Source organism: Dermacentor albipictus, chromosome 9 (genome assembly GCF_038994185.2).
Source record: "Dermacentor albipictus isolate Rhodes 1998 colony chromosome 9, USDA_Dalb.pri_finalv2, whole genome shotgun sequence".
Taxonomy (NCBI): Eukaryota; Metazoa; Arthropoda; class Arachnida; order Ixodida; family Ixodidae; genus Dermacentor; species Dermacentor albipictus.
Window position 1 is genome coordinate 23,712,772 of NC_091829.1, and position 26,120 is coordinate 23,738,891.

Here is a 26,120-nt window from a genome sequence, read left to right on the forward strand (position 1 = left end):
AGCAGTCTTTATCGAACTACAGACCGATTTCTATAACATTACAGTCATGCAAAATCTTAGAACATATGATTCATAAACACACACTGATTTTCCTGGAATCCCAAAATCTGCTATCTAATATATACAGCATGGTTTCAAGGCGCGGTTTAATACGCCAACGCAGTTATTTTACGCATGACATATTCCTTGACCTTGCTGTTGGCAACCAGGTTGACGCTACCTTTATAGACTACTAAAGCATTTGGCACAGACTTACATCCTAAACTCGTTGCTAAACTGGACGCTCTACTAAATGATCCTAAACTAGTTAACTGCATTTCAAGGTTTCTTACACTTCGTTCCCAATTTGTCTCTTACAGCTCGACCGACTCTACTGCTATTGATGTGACATCTGAAGGCCCCAAGGATCCGTTCATGGTCCACTGGTTTCTTTAATATACATAAATGATTGTTGTGTTCAAATCTCCTCTAACTCTCGTCTTTATGCCGATCATTGTGTTTTATATCAAGTTATTAACTGTACAGATGATCATTACCGCCTCGAAGTGTCATTTGTTAGGTGTTGCACGTGGTGCAACACCTAGCAAATGAACATTAACTTTGATGAAACTGCCCTTATGTCCTTCTGTAAAAAATATTCTCCCTCTCTTTTTCATTACTCATTTAATAACCGCGGTATGGGTAGGATGTCTGAGTATAAGTGTAAGCTACCGCGGCTCAAAGGGATGTGCAAACTGCGCAGTGGTAGCTCAACTGGTGGAGAATCGCACGCGTAATTCGAAGACGTGGGATCGTTACCGACCTGCGGCAAGTTGTTTCCATTAGTCCATTTCAAATATTCCATCATGTCTTTATATCAGTTTGGAAGTAGATTTCCCCCATGTTATTCTTGGTGTCATTGTTTGTTGGCTTCTTATGGTATATTTAATAAAAATTGGGCCCCTCAGTTAATAACCTTCCTTGTCGTTTATATATATATATATATATATATATATATATATATATATATATATATATATATATATATATATATATATATATATATATATATATATATACTCAAACAAGTCACAGTAGTGAGGTCTGTGAGTGGCGGACCAAGGTTTTGGGAATATTTCTTCCGGAGACCTTTCTATTTGATTTTGGTAAACGTTTTACTTATGTATGGGCGGTCCGAGAGTGCTGAAGTCTGTGCATATATTTCGATTTCCACAACATGCCTAAAGAATAAAACTTGCGAGCATGTTAAAGAAAATGAAGTCGGAGATCTAAACAACGCTTTTCTTTAGATAATATTAGATAATTTACATAATATTTGATGGCGCTATTGTTTGTAAAGTTCTTATTTTAAATTAATAACTATTTTCGATCGCACCCTCTCCCTTTACAACCAAAAACGCTACAACTGCTAGCGTCTTGGCGGTTCTCCCGTGATGGGTGATGGCAATTAGTGAGGAAAAAAGAAAGCGACACAAAACAAGCCTGTGGTCTTCCTTGTGAACGGATGCTGCTGTCGTAGACCTTGTGTTTAGAGCCTAAGGCGTAGCTTGCTTCTGGTCTTTTTTTTTCGTCCCCATGGATTGTTCACACTCACCTTGCGTAAGGAGTTGTTCAGAGCACCATAAATATCTACAGAAGTGATATTTACCATATATGCTAATCTTGGCGAATAAATTACCTCTGTAATTTTGTCTGAGACCAAAATTGCGATTGTAAAGTAGCAATTTGTTAAAGTATGAACTTGACGTAGAAAGTGTCTAAGTTGTCGATTAAACTCACCTTGTAGGCCATTCGAATACCGCCATTGTCGGCAATGTTTTCGCCGACAGTGTTTTTCCCATTCAGCTGCAGAGAGAAATGGAAATGGCTCTTTTTACAATCTGTACGTGATGTTGTGAAGAACAAACAGAATGAATGAATGAATGAATGAATGAATGAATGAATGAATGAATGAATGAATGAATGAATGAATGAATGAATGAAATAACCTATGGGATTGAATGAATTCTGGAGTGTTGCTTGCCGAAACCACGATTCAATTATGAGGGATGCCGTATCGGGCTAATGCGCTTTATTTGGACTTCCAGGGGATCTTTAACGTGCCCGCAATGCACGGGACACAGGCGCTTTTGCAGTTCGCCGCTATCAAAATACGGCCGGGATTTGATCCCACGACCTCGTGCTTAGCAGCGAAACACCATATTCACTAAGCCACTACGGTGGGTGCGAAATACCCTATCACTCACTAGAACGAAGTTTAGGTGCAGCGAAAGAGAATGCGCTACTATATTAAGAAACTTGAAACTCTTTCGTGTCCAACAGACAATATTTTACAAATAAAGGTATCTAGCGGGAGAAAGCTCGTTTATTTTGTACTTCAGTGCATCATATATAAATTCGGTGATACCAATGCGCCAGCATGTACTTGCGTGTATATCAAGGTGTATTTCACATTCCTTTGAATCTTCTTGAACAATGGCAGTAGCTAGGAATCGTGAAACGGTGGTGTTAAAAAAATAAGAAAAGGATGGGTCATTGGTTGCAGTACGGAGGTGCAAAGTGCCCCTCAATATAACTCTTGAGAATGTGACGAAGCTTGAATGGCAGGATGAGTAAACTTCGTGCAGGAACAGGGGCCCTTGACGTAAAACTATTCCAGTATGTTGTAATTCCAATCTCCTGACGTCAAATTTGCGCAACCAGTAACGCAAGCATCGGGCGGTGACCCGCAGGGTAGTCTGAATAGACCAATAAAACGCTTTCCTCGTTTATAAGATGTCACTTTTGTTTGCTTTAAAAACTAATAGCATTGCCTACACTGAGTGGCTTGTCTTATCTAATTGGCTGATACGAAGCGCGGAGCACGCTCAAGTGGAGAATGATTTGATGGGGCCGAGCCAGTGCACTGAAAATCGATAACCGAATGAAGAGAGTGGTGCCTGCGTCTGTGATTTGTACGTCGTCCCTTACTTAGCTGGCTGTGGCTGGTGGAAAATCACGGCGGCATGCATTGCAAAGTGAATAATGCTCCTAAAAATATCCTCAGTAAAGGAAAGTTGGCTAAGCGAGGTCGTAAACGTGCCGAAAGTGCTCGAAAGCGTTACATGGCGAAGCAAAAAGCTTTATTGTACGCAAAGAAACCCATTCTCTGCGGTACGTGTGAGTAGCCAGTGCATGATCAATCGGCGGCAGCCATATTTTATTCATTTCGGAATGGGGCAGCCTGTGGCTATTCAAGGAAAAATTGTTTAGTTGGGCATACTATTGCATCTTTAACGCGTACACGTCAACTTGACGCGGTGAGTTGTGCCGGTTTTGTGACGTCGCGTGACGGACAGGTGAAGTGGGTGCAGCACGAAAATTTCTGTTCAATAGCCGAGGACTAATGGCGAAAAGGTGTCTCAGAAATAACTATTTTTTCTTTTACTGTGTCCAATCATGCATAATCAGAGTGTACACGTCACATCAGATGGGGAGCTATCGCGGTTTGCGTGACGTCGCGTGTCTGACAGGCGATGTGGGGGAGGCCCAAAAAAGTTTTTGACCAATCGCGGATGGCTGATTGCATAATTGAAATAGAAAAGTTTGGAATAGCTTTACGTTATAGCGCCTCAGTATGGCACATATTTCGAACAAACCAGTGGTAAGCTGGTATTGCTTACCGCTGAAATCTATTACAAACACCCACTGAGTGGATGGTATGAAACATTTAATGGCGTTTCAGTTATGCATAGCTTCAACTCTTGAATAGGAACGATATTTCTAGGCTGTATCGTGTGAATGTTTAATACACAAATGGTACAGCGTCTCGTATATTTTAGTGACGGTGTTACCTAATTTTCATCCAAGACAGAAATGTGCAGCCTCTCGGAATTAAAAAAAATTTAAGCTTTTTCGTGGTTACGATAACCGATTAGTGAGACCGTCATACCAAACGTGATACCAAAAAAAAAGGAAATATAGCTCTAATTAGCAGTCTTCTCTATATATGGGTTGTCATGTTGTGCTTAGTGGTGAACAAATCCGACTTCAGCAAGGTACTAGACCGGGCTGGTTGGTTTTTCATCTTGCTACACAAGGCGAAAACAGGCAAAGGCTGCCATCGAGCGACGTAGGCAAGCGCTTGCCTTTGTCCCTCGTTTGCCTGCGCTGTCTGGTTCCATGCTGTATATCAAGATTTAACCTAAGACCGAAGTGATTAATTGTGGTGAATACCACAGCTGCAACTGTATTTTTTGTGTTCCCACACGGCGCTACAGTTGCAGCAGCACAAGTCGGTCATCTTTGACGAGGTTCATGGCGAATATATGAATACAGACAGGGTAAAAAAGAAGACGACAAGACAGACGTCATGACAAGCGCTCACTCATAACTGAATGGTGATCACAAACGTCATGCCCTACAAACACGTCAATATAACTCCAACAAGAAGGGACATAAAACTAACATGTAAATAAATGTAAGGCGAAGAAAAGAGAATATTTGTTTAGACAGTCGTACAGTTAGCTCTGTGTATACGGTTGGGCGTTGTTGGAACTCATCCTGTCATTTAATTTGTTCGTATTTTTTATGGCTCTTTATATTTCATCGCATTCTCTGTGCATCGTTATTGTTACTGTTAGATTAGTTTAGCCGCAGCAGCGACCGACGACAACTTGCGTATATTTTAGAGGACCAGAGGTCCATATAAAGGGAGTCATGAACCACCCCTCGGGCTTGGCGAAGTAACAGTCTGCGGATAGCATGTGCTACTGTGAATATCTCAGCCATGTTTTGCTGTCGTACACGTGCTTCGAGCTCGTCTTCAACAGAAGCCTGCTTCTCACTCTCTCCTGGGCTCTTCATTTCGTAATAAAGCGGATTCCCATACCCAGCTGCTATTGGTAGCTGTGGTCTTCTACGTAGCGTAGATACCGCGTCCGCGCCCAGGGGTGCCGCGACGAGTCCACTGGCTAAACGCACTGCGGCTCGCTGAGAACAACCGCGTTTGGCTTACGTTTGACACGTCGTAGGCACACACACACAAAAAAACGAAAGTAGTGGCGTCTGTTTTAGTATTCAAAGTGAAATTTGAACTGCGCGTCACGGTGTCATATAGAAGGCGGAGCGTTGTGGGCATGCCCCGCTTATGTAAGGCTTCGAAGGCATCGAAGAACGAGGAAAAGCACCGTGGAGGCCGTGTTTGATTGCCAATAACTCCACTTCTGCTGAACACATTAAAGTACTTCCTGCGGCAAAGTGTTTCTGAAATATCCTATTTTAATTTCAGGTGAATTTCTCTTTCTCGGTAAAAAGTGGTTCAGGGCCCCTTTAAGAGGCAAAAGCAGCGAAACCTCTCCCGTGCTCAACTTCTTAGAGTTACGCATACTTCATGGTCATCGAAGTTATCGCGAGAAGCTGTTGGGGTAGTACTCGCATACATTGTTGATTAACAGCATTCGTACAACGTCGTAGCTGACGAAATGCACCCCCAGAGCTGTGCCACGCAATTGTACACGCTAAGGGTGACATACATCAATCACTCAATCGGACGCGGTGCACTGGGACCGCTAGCCTTATTTATTCATTCTTGTTTCTTTTAATCTATGCGAAAACACCTTATAAATGCAGATGCACGCAGAATACTCGAGGTGCGTGATGCCACGAGCATCCATGCAGGTTTAATTTAGAGCATGTGTGCGCTCTGGATCACCTTTCGGCAAGCTGTCAACTTCCAACTGCGTCACTTCCGGTGGCGCATTTTCCAGTTCTGGTAGAGTGGCCTCTTTCTAGGGAACTGTTGTTTTGGCGTGAAATACAGGTTGTTACAGGTTGTTTCGCATGCTACCGTTCACATTTGGCACGCAGTTTATCCATGAACCTTTTCTTTTATCGGTGGGTAAACTGTTCTCTACATTTATGCCTTGCGGGATGCAAAATTTAGGCGCGAGAACGACAATCAGGCTGAGATTTACGAATACGCTTGCGTATTTCTATAATTTCTGACGCTATTCTGAGTCACTACAGCCTAGCGAATTCCGCGATTCAAAAGCTGACCGAAACCTCACCGTCCTGTTGGCCTCTTCGTCGGTGATGTTCCCGTACTGGTCGATGAAGCACTGAGCCTTTTGATCAAATTGCGTGCGTGTTTCGTTGGTCCACCATTGCTTCAGCCTGCCATCTGCATCAAACTGGCTTCCTTCGCAGAGGATAAAAGGTACACGAGCCAGAAGGCATATTAGGCGAATCAATATAATGTTTTTTAATGGGACAAGAAAAGCACATGTATGTGGGAGGTTTAGCTTCTATTCCGTGTGATTATGGCCTACGCACACCTAATGCAGACTAGGGCAAAGAGAAGGAAATCTGAATGAATATATCAGGGTAAAAAGGTCATGCACATAGTAGTCAGATAAAGACCAATTGGTATCTAAATATGTGCATCACTAAAAAAAACGGAATCATGAGAGTTTAAATTCCTAAAGCGAGATAGGGGCTATGAAGGTGCCGTAACGTATAGTTCCACATTAACGTTCAACACCAGGGGCTCCTTAACGTACACCCATTACATGGTATGTCAACGTCCTTGCATTCCATCCGCATCGGAATGCGGCCCTCTGCGGCCGGAAATCGAATAATTCCGAGCATAAGTTGAGGGTAACTTAACCGCTGAAGCGTCGCAACAGTGGGTGCATCGATAAAAATATCAACTTATACGCGAATGGATGAACAACTGGTGCATCGGTCATTTTCAGCGTTTCGATTATGTATATTTTTACAGCTGCTGCAGTTCAGAAAAGTCTAGGCAAAATGCCCATTTTTTTCCTTGCGTACTTGTTGGTGCTATCTAACATGCCATGACCCAGCTAACGTTATAACCAAGTGGTTCAAATAAAAAAGATATAAATAAGTACAGTGTTAAGACCTACTGTGTTCGATCGACAGGCCTCTGACGGTGGAACACCTTAGGTCTTAAATTCGTATCTTGCACTGTGTTTCTGTAACCATTTATTTCTCAAACAGCTAGGCTAACGTTAGCTGGGACACCATATATACGCACGAACTATGGGTATAGAAACTTTTTTAAGGCGAAGCATGCTTTGCCTCCTCGTTCGATTTGCCGCTGCTGCTGGCTGCTGCTGCTGCTGTTGGCTGCCGCTTCTCTATTGCTGATAAAAAAACTTGGGTCACTGGGTATGTGTCACTCTATATGTGTTCGAATAGGCCACTTGGTTCACTCGGTTCCTCCTTTTTGTCCCGTCTTGAAGCGCTGTTTCTTTCTGTGATACCCAATCAACCTTTGCAGGGTGACTGGGTATATTCAAATGGGTATGTGTCTGAGCAGAGAACTTGAGCCACTGAATATGTGCAGCTGCGCGCCACTAGGTACATGTGCTCGAATAGGCAACTTGGCCATCTGGGTATGTGCAACTTGGTATTTGCAACTCGCCTTGTGCTATTGGCCATTGGCTATTGGGTATGGGCTTCAATAAATAACTTGGGCCACTTCGTGTGTTTGTTTCCAGTGCCAGCCAATCATCTAATACCGTCGCCAGGAGGAAGCAAGGATGACAATGGTGCGACGACGGCGTGATGACGTCATTATTTTCAGTATGACACTCGGCAAGAGCTATCCGGTGGCAGCAGCAGCAGCGCAAAAGCTGAAGTAGAAGGCAAAGAAAGCTTTGTTTTTACGAGGACGATGACGGCATGACAAGGAAGGCCTGTTGTTCGAGCTCACTTGTGCACTTGCTAGCATCAGCCGCGGGCCGCCTTGATCCACACTATACCTAGTGTTTGTCTTCTCTATGTCCTGTACTGCCCCATTGTCCAAGACTGTCGCCAGCAGCCAGCAAGGATAGCAATAGTGCAGCGAAATGCGATACAGTAAGACACTTGTACTTGGCAAGAACCACTCGGCAAGGCAGAAGCAAAGCAGCAGCAAAAGGGGAAAAGTCCAAGGAAGTGGCAAAGAATAAACGTTGCAGGTATGCTCCGGAAGAAAGTTTTCAACGGTTTACTGCAGGAGACACAAATGTTTTTTGAGATTTCTCACAGGAAATGTCTTTTGTCGATAAATGTTCGCTTTGAAGGGTCTTCTAGGCGTGAGTATTTTTCTCTCAGTAAGGATAAATACCTGTGTCGTCGAAGCCATGTGTCATTTCGTGTCCGACCACCATCCCGATAGCTCCAAAGCTGAGAGAACTGTGGGTGAGTGGAAATAATTCAGGTTTAGTTTTCGCAAACAGGACAAGAATAGAATCGTGGTCACACTTCCGATTGCTGAAAACACATTTTCTGAAGTTTGGCAGAGCAAATCGTACCTGAGTCCTATTAAAAAAAAACAAGTGTTGACATAAATTTAAAGCCATACTGACATAAAAAAAATCAGGTATAGTGGTGCCGAAGCGGGCATACGAGAAATGATATCGCTGATGACAAACCAAGCAAGCAGCTTAGCGATATCGTTCACGACTCCCCACGGAAACATTGCGTTTACAATTGCAGTACTTTCTGCGTTGTTTCCAATGAACGAACGCCGTATATCCATCGTGAAACCAGACATGCGTGTCTCTACCAACATCAAGCATGGTCATGTCGTTTGTTGTTACGGTCTTGACGGATTTCTTAATATTTGTGGAAAACAACAATTTAGCTGCATGTGTCTCTTGCGGCAATCTTGTACCTAGTTTGCCTTCGATAAACCCAAAGACAGGAAGAAAGAAGGAAAGAAAGGAAGAAAATGGAAAGAATGGAAGACTAGAAAGATATCTGCACATCGACAGTTCAGATATGGCTCTCCGACTTACTCGGGGCGTCGGGGCCAATCACCTGAGAAACGGGTTTGAGAATGCTGTAATAGGTACGAAAACATGTCGTGACAACATTTTTCCTCGAATCCCTTTCAGCCACGAATTACGATGATGTTATCTGTAGAAATATTTGAAAGTTACAAAATTAAATTGTCACGGGTATAAAATTATGTACAATATGTATCTACAAGGCATATGTACACAGCAGCCGGGAATGCCGAGAGGCTGTTGCCACTTCGTCTTCTTTACCACCGACGACCTTGTCCTTTTTTGCACTGTAACAATATTCCAAGGTGATACAGACTCCATTAGAAGAGCCGAGATGATACAATGGTCCTTTGTGCACTTTCGCGTGCACAACTCCTATGCTCGCCTATGCTCGGATGCCTATGCTCGCCGTGCACAACGTCTCTGCTAGCCAACGCCCATGCCCAGCCAACCTAATGTTCAGGCAGCCACCTGTTTGGCCGATATAGACGGGACCACAGGAAAATGAAAGCTCGAAAATAACTCCCATTCTACAGTGCACAAACAGGGATGTATGCTTAACAATACAGCCTTTCCGAGCATGAGTAGAGGCCGCCTGGGCCAACTTCCTATCAATCTTGCCGCAAATTTTGATCATCTTGTTAGGGACAGAGAAAACAACCTTTACATCAAACCTGCCTGCTACGTTCCTGAGGAGGTGTGATAACTTATGTACATATGGAATTACAACCAGCTTTTCTTCTTGTCTGCAGGCTCTGGATTGTTCTTTTTTGTGGCTGCTCCTAATTTTACACGCTCAACAAGCTTCTGTACGGTGATGCGGATAGCATGCTCTCGAAAACCTGCCGCTCTCAACAGCTCCAGTGGTGTTAAGAAACTCTAAGAAGTCTGGTCAAAACACGATTTCGAAAGTGCGGAAAATAGAACAGAAAAAGCAATGCTATATTTTACTACCTTGGAATGTGTGGAGTGAAAATTTAAATTTGTTTTTCTGACCTTGGGCAATACATCCAGCACATACATGATTATCATGCAGCTTAAGCCTCGTATCTAAAAATTGTAGTTCGTTCTTATCTGGCCCTTCATGTGTAAAATCTAACCCTGAGCCACATTTGTGGAATACTTGAAGTACATTATGGACAATTTGTTGGAAATTATTGCTCTTCACGAAGTTAAGAAAATCATCAATGTATCTTAGCACTTTGATTGTTCGGTCATCTAGGTTACTTTCTGTATTTGTATCAACCCTACCTATGAAAATGTTTGTACCGGAGCAATCTTGGAGCCAATGCAAATGCCGGATTTTTGTCGGTATAAATTTCCTTTTCATTTAACAACAGTTGAGGATAAGTAAAAAGAGAAGATATCGAGAAAACGGCTGACAGATACACCACAGTTGCGAGAAAGTTTGAGCTCATCATTGCCCTCAGTGATACACAGTTTAACGCTTATCATTCGATCGTCTTGTGGAATGTCATGGCACAGATCTTGAACATCGATGCTAAACATATCACAATCACCAGGATTAGATTGAATCAGGAAGCTGATAAGATCATCCAAGTTCGTTACCACAAAAGAATCTCTCATCAGTAATGATTGCAAATGCCTTTGCAAGTAACTCGAGACCATTGCGCAGCCCCTTCAAGATACACAACCAGTAGCAACTCGCCCAAATGTCGATCCTTCTACAATATAATTTTTTACATCCGGCTCTTTTACTTGTCCTAACAACTACAACCTACATAACCCTAGAAAGCTCGCGTCTATGATCGAAGTATGGGTATACAAAAGTAGGATCCTCTCATGGCGCGCTCAATAAGCTCTCTGCGCCCCGAGAAGTGCAGTCATTGAGCGGCTACCTACAGCCGTCGACTGGTCGTACCAAAAGATTTGCAGATTTCTGCGCGCAGAATGGGTGAATAAATCCCGATACCTCAAAGATTGTCTCCGTACAGCCTGCTGGTAGGAAAAAGACATAGACAAGAGCAGAAGGGATTTCCTGGAGTGGCGTACGACTTCCTATCATATAGCCGAATGGATGTGGAACACCACTTGGCCTGCCCTTCCAAAACCACAGAAGAAGATGCCCGGAGCAAAAGTGTTGGTTCTTGGCGACGAGATCATACCAGAAGAGCCTACAAGAACCCTTGTTCTTAGCCCGAAATTTTCCCATGAGCCAAGCCTCACCCCACCGCAGAAGGTAACTATGGCTAGGACAGTCACCCACTAGAGGTCCGAAGAAGGATGACAACGCTTCATAGCCGAGTGTGCCGAAGTGCTGGGAAGATCAGGAGAGAGATACTCGAAGAATATGACTGTAAACAATTGTGCAGAATATACTGTGAGTAGAAACATACCCATTTTGACCTCTGATAAGGAAGGTTTCTTTGTTGTAGTGCCAGAGATTATCTTCTGCAAGAAAGCGCTAGATGCAATAAGAACGACTTTCAGGGCAGTAGATCTGAAGCCCGCTAAATTTAAGGAGCGTGCGCTATCACTTCTCCACAGCCACAACCTTGAGCAGCTAGCTTCATCAGTAAAAAAGGCAAAAAGTTTAAATTTGGATATTTTCTTCGCAGCAAAGACACACAAACCTGACATTCCATTTCGAGCAATACTCACGGAAAAGGATACATGGCAGCAGGCTGTCTCGGGTTACTTACAAAGGCATTTGCAATCATTGGTGATCAGAGCTCTTCTTGTGGTAAAAAACTCGGATGATCTCATCAGCTTCCCGATTCAATCTAATCCTGGTGATTGGAATAGCTTTAGCATCGATGTTCAAGACTTGCACTATAACATTCAACATGAGGAACTAATAACAAGTGTTAAGCTGTGTATCACCGAGGACAATGAAGATCTCAAATTTTCAAGCAGCTGTGGTGTATCTGTCAGCAGTTTTCTCGAGATTTTCTCTTTTTACATAGCTTCAACTGTTGTTGAATGGAAAGGAAATTTATACCGACAAAAATCTGACATTTGCATTGGCTCCAAGGTTGCTCCGGTACTAACATTTTCATAGGTAGTGTTGATACAAATGCAGAAAGTAACCTAGATCACCGAACAGTCAAAGTGCTAAGATACGTTGATGATTTTCTGATCTTTGTCAAGAGTTCTAATTTCCAACAAATGGTTCATAATGTACTTCAAGTGTTCCAGAAATGTGGCTCAGGGTTAGATTTTGCACATGGAGTGCCAGATAATAACGAACTACCATTTTTAGACACAAGGCTTAAGCTAGCTGATAAGCAAGGGTGCTGTATGTATTGCCGAAGGTCAGAAAAACCACTTTTAAATTTTCACTCCGTGCATTGCAAGGTAGTAAAAAATGGCATTGCATTTTATCTTCTATTTTCCGCAATTTCGAAATCATGTTTTGACCAGACTTCTGAGAGTTTCTTAAAACAACTGGAGCGTTTGAGAGCGTCAGGTTTTCGAGAGGATGCTATCCGCATGACCATACAGAAGCTTGTTGAGCGTGTAAAATTAGGAGCACCCACAAGAAAGAACAATCCAGAGCCTGCAGACAAATAGAAAAAACTGGTTGTAATTCGATATGTACATAAGCTATCACACAACGTCAGGAATGTTGCAGGCGGGTTTGATGTAAAGGTTGATTTTCTGCCCCTAACAAGATAATCAAAATTTGCGGTAAGATTGATAGTAAGTTGGCCCAGGCTGCCTCCACTCATCCTGGAAAAGGCTGGACTGTTAAGCATACAATCCCGTTTGTGCAGTGTAGAATGGGTGTTGTTTACTAGCTTCCATTTTCCTGCGCTCACGTCTATATCGGCGTAACAGGTCGTTGCCAGAACATTAGATTGTCTCAGCATAGCTGCTCGCTAATGGGTAATGCCTATTCACATATCGCGCGGCATTGCTTTCAGCATGGGTGCACTCCCAATCTATAAAAACACCACAATACTTTCCGCGCATAGAAATCAGACCCCGAGAGGGATTACTGAGGCCTACTATATCAGAAAAAACGGGTCGCGTTGTGTAAGCATGCCGTCGTTAAATTTGTATGACAGTGAATTTGAATTTGTAAGCCACCTCATACTGTAGCATTAGATTACTGAGTTCTACGTTTTCCTTTGCCTGCGCACTGATAATGACGCCATCGATGGGAGAGCATGTGGCTATGGGTTGTGTACATAAGTTTGTGTATGCCTTCGAATAAATTTAGTTGTGAGTTCAGCGTTCTCCTGTGCGTTCCTGCTATCTGCCTTCGTCATATTGCGCTGCCCCTTCAAGATGTTCTTGGCAGTAGCGTAGTAGAGTCACACAATGTAAGCACAGTGCTTTTTTGAACCGCAAGTCCATGTGTATGGTTTTTATTAATGCGCAAGCGTTCTTTGGAAAGCAACCCAGCCTGTCACGCCAAAAGTGTAATGAATTTTATCTGCACAGAAATGCCTAATTTGCGAAGTTCGGACATTTAATCTTTATAATAGCGTAAATGTAGCTGAATGGACGATTTATAGGCGTTACAGAACAATAGAAACTAAATAAAAAGATACAATTGATCAGAGAGAATTCCCATAAGGATACATAGGGCTTGATGGGAAAGGCTATAGTAGGTGTGGTAGAGCTCAAATTTTTGGATTGGCCAACCTGAAATTTGGGGCTGGGCCAACTTGAACTTTTGGGGTGGCCGAACTTAAATTTGGGGGCAGCCAAACATATTTTGGGTGGTCCAACCTACACTTGGGGTGGCCCAACCTTCATTTGGGGTGGTCCAACCTACACTTGGGGTGGCCCAACCTACATTTTGTAGTGGGCCAAGTTGAAATTTCGGGATGGGCTGAGTGAAATTTAGGAGTGGACCAAGTGAAATGTGGAGGTGAGCCAAGGGAAATAGGGAGGTGTGCCAACTTGAAATTTGGGAGTTCGCCAACATAGATTTTGGGGTGAGCCAACTGAAATTGAGGATATGCTTACGCACACTTAGACTCTCCAGTGGAGTTTCAGCAAACTGTTTTTATTGCCGGTGCTTAAGAGAATTGGCATAAACAAATAACGTACATAAATATGTACAGCGTAACTGAAAGGGACGTTTTGTGGGCTTTGTTCGGACCCCAAAGAACCAAATAACAGATAACATCATGGAAGCATCTTCGCTGTGTGATTAGGAGCCCTGCTCTACCATCTTAATTCATTTAAATTTTATTGAATGAATATTATTGCGTTTATTATTTCAAAGCTGGCTCTATGGATTGAAAGAGGGGAGGCGAGTATTGGAGAATATGTGTAAGACATCACGGTAATCAGCGACAGGTTCTAAACAAAGCATGCAGAGCTCCTCGAAAGAAAAGGGATAACGCCTGATTCGCGCGAGAAAGCATAAAGCGCCTCGAAAGCGCCTCATGCACTGACTCGCTGCCGGACCAAGTACTCCAAGAGGCACCGCGTGGCCTTGGCGTTTGGGACGCTGGGCAGATTGCACTGCATTCCCATGAAAGGTTATAAAAGAGGTGTCAAAATTGATCCCAAACCTAAAATCGTACCCCGGAATTATAGCCGGACTGAACCGGAAACATAACGGATATTGCTAGAACATGCCTGAACCCGAACCGAACCTAAACCTAAACCAGCATGTTCGGCCTGTCCAAGCGGAGTACAACGCTCTTCGATTTCTACAACCCATCACCGGGGCACAATGTTCACGCTTTTGAATTTTTGTACCCGCTTAGAGCGAAACTTGAGAACAGTCATTGCAGTGTTTTGCACAAACTGTACTTGTTCACCATTCAGGGCATCAATATCATCACCTTATTTTATTTTTTAATCCGCAGAAAACAAGACTGACTGTTATTTGCCAATTTATTTCTTTGATGCAGACTATAGGTTTGAAGTCGTTACTTATATAGTCTAACCTGAATCTCCTCTGTCTCGACAACCCCATGTCATTTACCACAGTCCATTTACCATGATTCCAATAGGCATTACTTAAAGCAAAAAATTTAATAAAAAATACCTTTTGAAACTGACTATTTGACTTTCAAGGCGTGCGAGCTGAGCAGACCGCATGCCAGACGCAGGGTTACCCTATAATGAACTGTCTTTGATTTGTACACGAAAACTTCCTCCTATGGGTGCAATCCATTTACAGTATGCAGATTGTACAGAAAAAAAAAACGTATTCACTCATTTTCATCGCGGTGCCTCGGCTGCTTCCAGGCACCCCCCTTTTGAAAAAGTCGTTGCCGACATTGCCGCGATGGGGTTAGAAGAACAACATGCAGTGAATCCATCGAAGTATAAAGAATCATTGTTTTGAAAGAAGACTGCAAGCTTTCCGTAGGCTTCCTTGATCGAAAAGGGTCTGTCGCTGTGGGATGTGGCCCACAGTATTAATGCGACTGGTGGATCCGCAATACTTGTGTGTTAATAGAAACTTTTAGCGTCTCCGCTATTCCGGCAAACCGGGGCGGTTTGGGCAGATTACCGGATGGTCGGGGGCGTAAACGTGAGCGGCCAGATTCACCACGTGGCACCAGCTGGTGGTGCAAAGCTCAACCACCTAAACAAAGAGCCAATTACTATATTCTTCTTAGCTGGGGTGTAAGTTTTCGACAGCGGCGTAATTGTTAACACAATTTCTCCGCTGCCGAAAATTTGCATCAGCAGCGAAGCTGAAAAAAGTAGGTTACTGCAATTTTAGCTCTGTGTTTGTCTGATTGAGCTCTACAACACCATGCGGCTGCACCGCTCCGGCCGCTCACATTTACGCCCCCGCCCATCCGGTAATCCGCCCGAACCGCCCCGGTTCGCCGGAATAGTGGACATGCTAAAAGTCTCTATTGATGGAAAAAACGCTACTGAAATTGATGTCATAAGATATGACATGATTAATAAATATCGGTCCCCTCGCTTAACCATCTTTCTTATCGTTCGCTACTAAAAATGGACACTTAGGAAGAATTAAGGACAAAGTGCGTGTTCTTGCCAAGTCTCCGGTTTTAGTAGCACTTTTTCCTTTTAGCGCTTTGTCCTGTTTTCTTGCTAAGTTTCCGTTTTTAGTAGCGCTTTTTCCATCATGAAGGTTTTCCAACAAGCTCAACTGAAAGCGACTTGAGCGTTTTTTAGTCACACATATAAAAGAACGAATCAGGGCAGTAAAAAAAAAATTCTGATCAACTCTGTGGTGTCGCTCTTCCTCGCTCGTGTCTTTTTTTTTTTGCTGCCCCGCTTCCAGACATGTACAAACAAGTTACCAAAGTATGCAACTCTAACTGTTACACTTAACGGACACCACCGAATCACATTTAGAGCAATACGTTTTGAAATATATTTGCATCAGCGCATTTTGAGCTATTTTGGCAAACGTTTGACTACGTTATGTAGCTTACCGTGGAAGACCATATTGATACAACACACCTTGAAGTATACCCGAAGGAAACACTACAAAAGAAATGATGAAGAATATCTAAGTTATAAATTCAAGAAAAGATAAAATCAGGTAACCACTTTGTAACAGCAACAAAGAACAGATCGTCTGAAAACGCAGAATTCTTGGGCGAACTCGCAGAATCGCAGCCCATTTTCCAGCGAACCTGGTTTTTCGACCCGTGCCTTTAAACTTTATGATGGCTTGTCTTTATTTAAAGCACATGCTTTAAGACATTGCCGGCATATGGCTCGCACGTTTCCAGCACTGCGCGCGTGTTGGATGTCCCACACAAATTGCGCCAAAATCTTGAAAGCTGCAAGTGTCACGTAGCAGGAGAAAACCAAGTTAATGTTATTTGCTGTCCCTTGGAGCAAGTGGGACCACTTTTTAATTCGAGTCTGCGTTACGGTGGGGTCCACCATAAACTTCCTGTAACGGATGTTAAGTCGGCGCGAACGCGTAAAATATGCTTTTGTTCTTGGCAGAGTTGAATGAATGTGTATTGTTTAGTGGCGCAAGGGCCAGGGATGGCCAAAGAGCGCCATGACTAATTATGTGTTGTTAAGCGCTGCTTTGTGAGTTTCGATGGTGGGATGTAACATGGCTGTAAAGTGGCCTAAAATCAATGCGTATCATAGAAGCGTAAAATGGTATATAGTATAAAATTATGATAGTGAGCAATGTAGTTGTCTATGGGTATGGTACGCTTGATAAGTGATCATGACGCTAAAATGCAAGAACATGGAAATAGCTCCTATGCCTCCGGAAGGCCTTTGAGCCCAAAGGCTGGGAGGCAGGCGCTTTCTATTAATGCAGTTACCGCAGCAGAAACCTCAGTTAAGAGGCTGTGCTATGGATTTCCTGGTGATATAACATGAAAACTACGTACATCTTTTAAAAATTCGAACAACGACTGATATTTAAAAAGAGGTTCTATACCTATGAACATTTGAGGATGAAGCGGAATTCGCTGCCGATGTGGGAATGGAAAATGCTTTTTCCTATTTGTGTCTAATTCCCTGCATTGTATCAGGATGTGAAGCACGGTAAGTGGCTCACCACATTTATCACACGTGGGTGGATCGCCACTGGACAAAAGGTATGCGTGTGTGCTGTATGTGTGTCCTATCCTGAGTCTGCAAAGTGTTACTTCTGTGTGACGGTTCTTTGATACCGGCGGCCAGTTGCCAAGATAAGGCTTGATAACATGTAATTTATTTGCTGTTTCTTTATCCCACAACCGCTGCCAGAAAGCCCTGAGCGCTTTCCTTATGGAGGGCTTAAGGTCCATTACAGGGACAGTCATGGAAATGTCTGCAGCGTTCGCGTGGATGAATGTGGCTAGCTGGTCAGCCAACACGTTTCCTTCAATCTCGCGGTGCCCCGGCACCCAGCATACCACGATTTGCTGCTTGGAAGCATAGGTGGTTAGCAATGCTGAGTAGAGAGAAATAATTACAGGGTTTTTATATTTCTTGACAGTTTTCAAAGCATTTACGACGCTCAAGGAGTCTGTGTATATAACTGCCTTTGGGATATTAAATTCTTTAATGTGTTTAACAGCAGCCAATATCGCGTAGGCCTCTGCTGTGAAAATACTTGTGTTAGGGTGCAGAACACCAGCATCCGAAAAGGATGGACCGACCGCTGCGTAAGATACGCCAGAATTACACTTCGATGCGTCTGTAAAGAATTCAGGAGAGGAGTATTTGTGCTGTAATTCGAGGAAATGCGTTCGTATATGCGCGACAGGCGCGTGCTTTGTAACAGTTACGAAAGATATACCACAGTCTATTGGTTGCCACTGCCACGGCGGGGGCCGTATAGCAGGGGACATAGGGTGGTATTCAAGCAGTGGAACCCTTGTTTCTTCAGCCATGTCTCTGACACGCAGTGAGAAAGGCTTTGCCACTGTGGGCCGGTTGCGAAAAAGTTGAGAAATGGACAAATCGTTTATGGTGGAGAACGCGGGTTGCTCACTGTTTGCGTTCACTCTCAGAAAATACATGAAAGAGGAGTACGTTCTCTGCAGATTAAGTGACCACTCATCCGATTCAACGTAAAGGCTTTCCACTGGGCTTGTTCTAAAGGCGCCTGTGGACAAGCGAATGCCTAAGTGGTGGACAGGGTCTTGCATCTTCAGAGCAGTTGGAGTAGCCGACTGGTAAACTATGGCTCCATAGTCTAGTCGTGTGCGTATGAGGCTTTTATACAAGTTCAGGAGACGTTTTCTATCACTGCCCCAGGTTGTGCGTGAGAGCACCTTTAAGATATTCATTGTTTTCATGCACTTGTCTTTAAGATATTTTATGTGCTGCACAAAGGTTAGCTTCGCGTCTAAAATTATGCCTAAGAATTTATGTTCCCTGTTTACGGGCAGACGCTCACCATGCAACACAATTTCAGGATCAGGGTGCAGGCCTCTTTTTCTGGAGAAAATGACACAGGTGCTTTTTTGTGGGTTCAATCTGAACCCGTTCTCATCAGCCCATTTGGAGACCCTGTTAAGACCAAGCTGGACCTGTCGCTCACAGATTGCAAGAGAACTTGACTGAAATCCTATCTGCACGTCGTCAACATACGTTGAATAGAAGATGTTATGTGGTATGTGTAGACGAAGAGAATTCATTTTAACTATAAAGAGTGTGCAGCTGAGCACCCTGCCCTGCGGCACTCCAGTTTCCTGTACAAACTTCTGTGACAGAACACTGCCCACTCGAACACGGAATGTCCGATTGGACAGATAACTTTCTATAACATTGAACATATTTCCGTGTATACCTAACTGTGAGAGGTCTTTCAATATCCCAAACCGCCACGTTGTATCATAGACTTTCTCCATATCTATGAATACTGATAAGAAAAACTGCTTATGGACAAAAGCTTCACGGATACGTGCCTCGATACGTATGAGATGGTCAGTGGTGGATCGACCCTCCCGAAACCCGCACTGGTATGGGTCTAGCAATTTGTTTGATTCTAGGAAGTGTAGTAGGCGACAGTTAATCATTTTTTCGAATACTTTGCAGAGGCAACTTGTTAATGCTATAGGTCTATAACTTGATATATGACTCTTGGCAGAGTTGGCGCTGCCATCTAGGAGCGGTGAAGCGAACTACTGCATCGTGAAACTAATGAGCGCCTACAGTGAGCGCTTCGGTAGTCTCAGCGAAGTGGAGGATGCAACCTTGTGTAGACCGGTGTAGGCGCTGTACGTGTTCTGCAGAGGTGACGACGCACTTTCCGCGCATGGTTTTCCTTTCACGTTCGCTTAGCCTGTGACACCTCGTCGCTTGCGGAGCGCAGCTTGAACAGGCATCAGCAGCGCTGACGCGCCTCGTATTGCTTCGCTTGCTATTGCATCAACTAAGAAAACTCCTGCACTAAGCGGCGCAAAAAGCCAATGACGCCAACGAGAGAATCGTGCTTTGGTCCGGCGAGAGACACGCCAGCTTGAAGCAGAACGCGTCCGCTCGTTCGCGGCGCAAGCCACTCGCATTCCTGAAGCTGAGCGCGTCGCAACAGGCTGAATTTCAGTGCATCCGGTATTCTGACAATCGCGGCCAGTTTGCCGGATGGGTGAGCTAGGGCTCAAACGTGAGCGGCCAGAGTGGTGGCGCCAGCTGGGGGTGCAAAGCTCAACCACATAAACACAGAGCCAATTACTACGTTCTTCTTAGCTGGGGTGTAAATTTACGATAGCGACGTAATCGTGTTCACCATTACGCCGCTGCCGAAAATTTGCACCAGCAGTGAAGCAAGATAAGTGGGTTACTGCAATGTTAGCTCTGTGTTTGTCTGGTTAGACTCTACGCCGCCAGGCGGCTGCTCCGTTCCGGCGGCTCACGTTTTACGCCTCGCTATTCTGGCAATCTCCCCAAACCACCCCCGTTTGCCGCAATAGCGGTAAGGTTAAATATTTCTATTACGGAGCCGTATCAAGCTACCATACCTGCGCTGAAGCAACATGGCAGCAAGACGCCACTCGCGAGGACGACGCCGAGCGCCAAGGAAAGCGGCAACATAGTTGCCAACCCGAGGAAATTATGCGCCTTTCTCTGCAACGGTCCGCGAGTCCACGAAACGATCGACTAACAACCCGTTTCGGTTTTGCTCGTACAGTTTGCGAACGACTCTGGCTTACGGTGGGTTTGCGCAGTGCTCTGACGCAAGCAACGGACAGCTTCCATGAAGGCACGCTTCAGTTTCCTGTTCTCCGATATCTATGAAAAGGGGATCAATAATACTTTTCTGTATTCCGCCTGATTACATACTTAGCATTATTAACTAATCGAGTTCTCAGAGCACAAGTGTCAATGAGGTAATGGTAAGCAATCCTGAAAAATGCCCCCCTCTACCGTTCTGTTGCTCATTCCGGGCTACATAAAAAGCTTTCTTTCAAAGCCTGAAAGAAAGCCCGCGAAATACGAAATCGTGCGGCGCATTTATTGCGACCCTTTTCTAACGCAACAATTCTTTTAGAAAAGTGCCACCGCACTTACCCAACCCCCGATTCTCATTGCAATGGAATTTGGTTATTAAATTATGGGGTTTTGCGTGCCAAAACCACTTTCACATTATGAGACACGCCATAGTGGAGGACTCCGGAAATTTCGACCACCTGGGGTTCTTTGACGTGCACCTAAATCTACGTACCCCGAGTGTTTTCGCATTGCGCCTCCACCGATATGCGGCTCCGTCGCCGGATTTCGATCCCACGACCTCGTGCTCAGCATCGCAACACCATAGCCACTGAGCAAACACGGCGGGTTTAAATTTGGTGTAATGTACAATTCATTTAGTACTCTGGGAAATGTACTGGCTATACCGATTAAGTGCAGCATGGCTCTCTGCAAAGCTTCGCGAAGTGATTTTATTAAATCTAACTTTTACTAAACAGAATGAATAATTGTCGTACGTTACCCACAAGCTTGCTTTCAATCTTGATTCAACGAAATATAAGCAACGTACCTCGCATAGACCACAGAGGAGACCGAGTAAAGCACACGCTTCATATAACGCATGAACATTGGCAAAAAAGGTACTCAGCAATTATTTCCCTAAAGCACATAATTAACCTACACATTTCAAACTTTTGGCGGACGTCCCCCATTGCATGAACCCATCTTCTTTAAATATGAAATTGCTGCCGTGTTTGGTTCCTCCAATCACAGCGGGGAAACTCTGCAAGCGTATTATATAACGCCTCTAGACAGACTGAGAACGAGGTTATAGTAATTTTCATTGAGCCCCTAATTAATCCACGCACGCGAAGATTCACTCGCTTATTACCCTCTACACTTCCCACATTAAGTCAAAATATAAACTTTGGGAGTAATCTAGTCCAACTCGCCGGTGTGTGTAGTGGCTTTGGCGTTGTGCTGGTAAGCGTGATGGCGTGGGATGAAATGCGGGCCATAGCGACCGCATTTCAAAGGGGGGGAAATGTGAAGAACGTCTGAGTGCTTTGCATAGGGTGCACGTTAAAGAGCCCCAGGGGGTCACAATTAACACGGCGGGCCTCATAATCAGATCGCCAATTTTATAACGTGATACCTCACAATGTAACCAATTTCAAATCTAGTTATTTTTTTTTTCGGAAAACAGTGAAATCGGCACATACCGTTTCTAACACTCTAGTCACGCAAACATGTTCTGCATAAGAAGTCGCTACGTGATCTAGTTCTTTCGGGCCACCGCAAAAAAGTGGCACATAATGTTTTCGAGCGCGTCAGATGTGTGAAATGGGAGGAGAATGCTTCGTCATGCATTTAGCATTTTGCTGTCTCGTTAACATTGCACCTGCAGTGGTAGTCCCATGGTTATGCCGTGACACTGCCGAGGTCGACATCGCACGTTCAACCGCGCCCACAGCAAACGCTTTTTGATGGGGCGGAGGCATACACGCTCGCGTGCTAAAATTTAGGTGCGCGTTAAGGAACCCCAGGTGGTCAAAATTATTCCACAATTTCCCACTGCATCGTGCCTTATAATTAAATTGTTGTTCTGGCACGTAAGAGTGCAGAATGTATTTTTTACAATTATTTATAGATTTCGTTCATTTAAATACTTGCCTGGAATTTGAGATTGGGAATGGTAAAGTGTGTATAGTCATTTCTTGGGGGGGAGAGGGGAATTCAATTTGCCTGTTGGCATTATCAATTAATTTAATGTTAATCTGATGGTATCAAAGAGCCGAAGAGAAAATCATTTGACCCATTTTTCCTAATGAACTGGCTCTACATTCAATGCTGTCGCATTGGATTGATGAGCACTGGAAAAAATATGTAGACCATATGTAGCAAGAGTTGCTCTGACGGTTTCGAACGTCTGTCGAAAAAAATGCATGTCCATTTTGTAAAGACTAAGCATATGCGAGCGCTTACCCATTTCGTTGGAATCTGGACTGTAGAAAGCGTTCACAACTGCGGCTCCTGTGAACCAGCTGTAAGGGAAGAGTAAAGCAAATTCGGCGTATGTCAATATTGGGGATTGTACAGAACGCGGAAAACACCCAGATATAAAGGAACTTCAACGTGCCATCAAAGTTCGCAGATTCATTTTACAAGACCTCAGTAGAACTGTTGCACCTGGAGAGAAAAACCAGGAGGTACCAAAGAGCTCAAAAAACAAAAGCAAGGAAAGCGACTCTTTGCTTAGCCAACCACCGTTTTATATTAGGCAGTCGTTCCATACACTTGTCGGTCTGTAGGCCTGTAGATAAGTTAATTGTTCTGTAGGTCAGTCGCTATCTCGGCGAACATGTTTGCGGATCTAAAAGAAACTATGCTGTGCACCTGTAGAGCTGGAGAACATTGTTGTGACACTGGCAAACAACTTAAAAAATACCGAGCCTCCACAGTCATATCTAAAGCACGCAAGCCGGCTAATGGAATACCGCATGGTTCGCACCGCGTTCTCTGAATTTGATGTTTCTTAAGTGTGGCTTTTCTTCTTCGTGGGCCACTGGATATGGGGGAGGCAACAGCAGTGATGGCACAATGATGATCCCAGCTTTGCTTTTTGCGCAGTCGTTCTGTCTGGCTTGCCGATCCTGTCATCGGCTTCGATGAGGCGGTTGCGTCACCTTGCGACATACTACCAGTCCGACGTGCTTAACGCAAACCTGCTCAATACGTGCATGATGCCTTCTGCCTACGCTTGGACAGCCCTATCTCCTCTGTATATTGTCACGTAGCGGTGACGGTGAACAATAGGCGGCTTGTCTATTTGCGCATCAAGCGATCCGTGTGCCTACACAGTCGGTGATGTCGCGCTGATCGCAAATTAATTTACACCCTTACAAGAGAATAAGAGTGTAAACCTGTTTATAACCTCACACTGTTACACACAAGAAGGATGTAAGGCTGTGAGGCATAAATCTCGCCGCTCAATTTTGCGCGGGTATGTTCACTTGAGGGAGTTACCTAATTTCGCTCAGATGTTTCTTCGCCCACACCATCCCGCCTTCTTGTTTGTTTCCCTGCATTTTTACGGCATACGTTATTTCAGCGCGATACTTTTGAGCGGGGATGTTGAGCTGAATCCAGGGCCCAAACACTGTAAGGATATCTCCCACGGCTTCCTTAGTCCTGCACTTGATTCTGCCCCTTACCTAACATATCATGAAATTACGGATCGAAAATTCCCACGAAGTGGTGATGTGAGTGCGAATTCTAATATAGCCAACATGTTCGCTCAGTTGCTTGAAGGTCAAAAAAGAAGTGGCGAAAAATTCAGCAACATTGGGTAGTTTCCACAGTTGGTGAAAACTCATTGGGACGCGATTGAAAAACGAGTATCCGCACTTTAGTCACTGCCTTCCGATTCTAAAACTCAAGATTCCTGTCGTACTGACAAATTACAGAAATTTTTTTCTATTAACGATCATCTGAGGAACTACTCGTGTAGGATTAACCTCATTTTGTACGGTTTTTCTGAACCCCGAGAATGAAGCGATAAAGCTAAATTATATAATTATATAATTATATAATTATATATAAATTATATAAATTAGATAAAGCTCCATGCTACAGTGCAATTTCATACTTTGAGAGGAGGAACTACTGGCTAAAGTTGATAAAGACAGACATTTCTATTATAGTTTTACGTTACATTTATTCTAGAAAATTTTAGAGCCCAATTTTTTTCCTAATGTAAGTTCTAGTCGGAAAATTATTGTTAAGGACCTACCCACTACTCATCCGGCTGATCGCCACAATTTATGCATACTTTCACTCCACCTTCACAATAGATAACTGCCGAATTCCTCCCAACATAGGTAGTTTGTTTAACCCCGTTTCGAACCCGCCGTGGTTGCTCAGTGGCTATGGTGTTAGGCTGGTGAGCACGAGGTCGCGGGATCGAATCCCGGCCACGGCGGCCGCATTTCGGTGGGATCGACGTGAGAAAACACCCGTGTATTTATATTTAGGTGCACGTTAAAGAACCCCAAGTGGTCGAAATTTCTAGAGTGCCTCATAATCAGAAAGTGCCTCACTACGGCGTGCCTAATAATTAGAAAGTGGTTTTGGCACGTAAAACCGCATAATTTTATTTTTTTTACCTCTTATTGAAGATATCTTGTTCCGTGAGGAGGGTGTTCTTAAGAAGATGCTCAACTTTTGACGCGACAAAGAGTTGTGTGTCAGATGAGATTGTTTTACTTTGTACACTGTTACTCTCTTTGGTGTAGCCCCTCATTAACATTTAAATTCAAGGAACAGCTGTCGGCTTGCAGTGATCCTTTGACATAGAAAACGACAATAAATCGTTTACATAAATCAGGTGACAAACAATCGCTCCTAAATTATAGGCCATACTCCTTAACATCTTATCGTGCAAAATGTTGGAGCGGATATTATATGGGTATATTATACTGGCAACAATATTTTCCCCAATATTAGACACGGCTTTCGTCGCGGTTAGAGCACTACCGCTCAATGTATAAAATTTTGTAACTACATAATTTCTGCAATTTATATAGTTTAAATATTTGACGTTATCTTCACAGACTTCTCCAATGGCTTCGTCTAAGTTAGTCACTTCGAGCTTTTACACAAGCTTGATACGATATGTAAGTCGTTATCTCGTTCTTTTGATCAGTAGTTTTTTTTATTGGCCGTTCACAGGACATTTCTTTAAAAAATACTGTCTCTTATACTATCGATGTATCATCCGGTGAATCGCAGGTCTCCGTCATGAGGCGGTTACTTTTCTTACTGTATATTAATACTATGGCTACTAGTTTTCAATGCACGTACGTTTACAAGCTGACGAATACGTATTTGTTTAAATGATAAGCTCGCCAAACGAGCACAATCTCCTGAACATTCTCTTTTTGTGAATTTTGTTGGTGATGTAAAACCTGGCAAATTACTATAGCTGGTAAACCACTATAAAATCCTGGCAACTCACTAACTATTAGATAAGCCAAAATAATGTCATTTTCGAAGCGTCTGTTTTCACCCACATCTTCTACGGTGGAAAAACTTTCCAAGCATATAAATATCGAGTTCGTTATTCAAACACCAGCATGCCATAGTCTCGTCATACTAAACATATTGTTAACAAAACTCTTAAAAAGCTCAGGTAATTATGGCTCACTTAGCGCACAGGTATCTCACATACTAATTTAACCATTTTCAAGTTAGTTATCTGACAGCTTCTGGATGTTCGTGTGTGGTACGGAATCTATATAAAAATAAGATAAAAATAAGATGCAGAGAAGTTAGAAATAATAAGAAAAAGAGCAATGTTCACCTGCCGTCTTTACGACAGGAAGGTACCCCGTCTTCTAAACATTCCGCTTTAAACTTGACTACTCTGAGCGCCCGTCGCCACGTACGATTCTCAAAGCTCTTGCACATCCTGATAAATTCTACCAACTCCGCCTCCTTAATATACACACAACATTCACGATGCCCTATTGCAGTGCTGCTGCATTT

General features: G+C 43.6%; 1 protein-coding gene across 1 annotated transcript in view; it reads right to left on the bottom strand.

The window, feature by feature from the left end:
* The window catches only part of LOC135902016 (neprilysin-1-like), a 119,970-nt gene that overhangs the window by 25,538 nt on the left and 68,312 nt on the right, over window positions 1-26,120 (bottom strand). The window contains exons 16-20 of the mRNA XM_070525628.1: window positions 22,560-22,618; window positions 16,133-16,184; window positions 8,117-8,184; window positions 6,048-6,178; window positions 1,780-1,845 (exon numbers count right to left, since the gene is read on the bottom strand). Of these exons, the coding sequence (XP_070381729.1) occupies window positions 1,780-1,845; window positions 6,048-6,178; window positions 8,117-8,184; window positions 16,133-16,184; window positions 22,560-22,618 (376 nt within the window). The remainder of the gene's footprint in view (window positions 1-1,779; window positions 1,846-6,047; window positions 6,179-8,116; window positions 8,185-16,132; window positions 16,185-22,559; window positions 22,619-26,120) is intronic.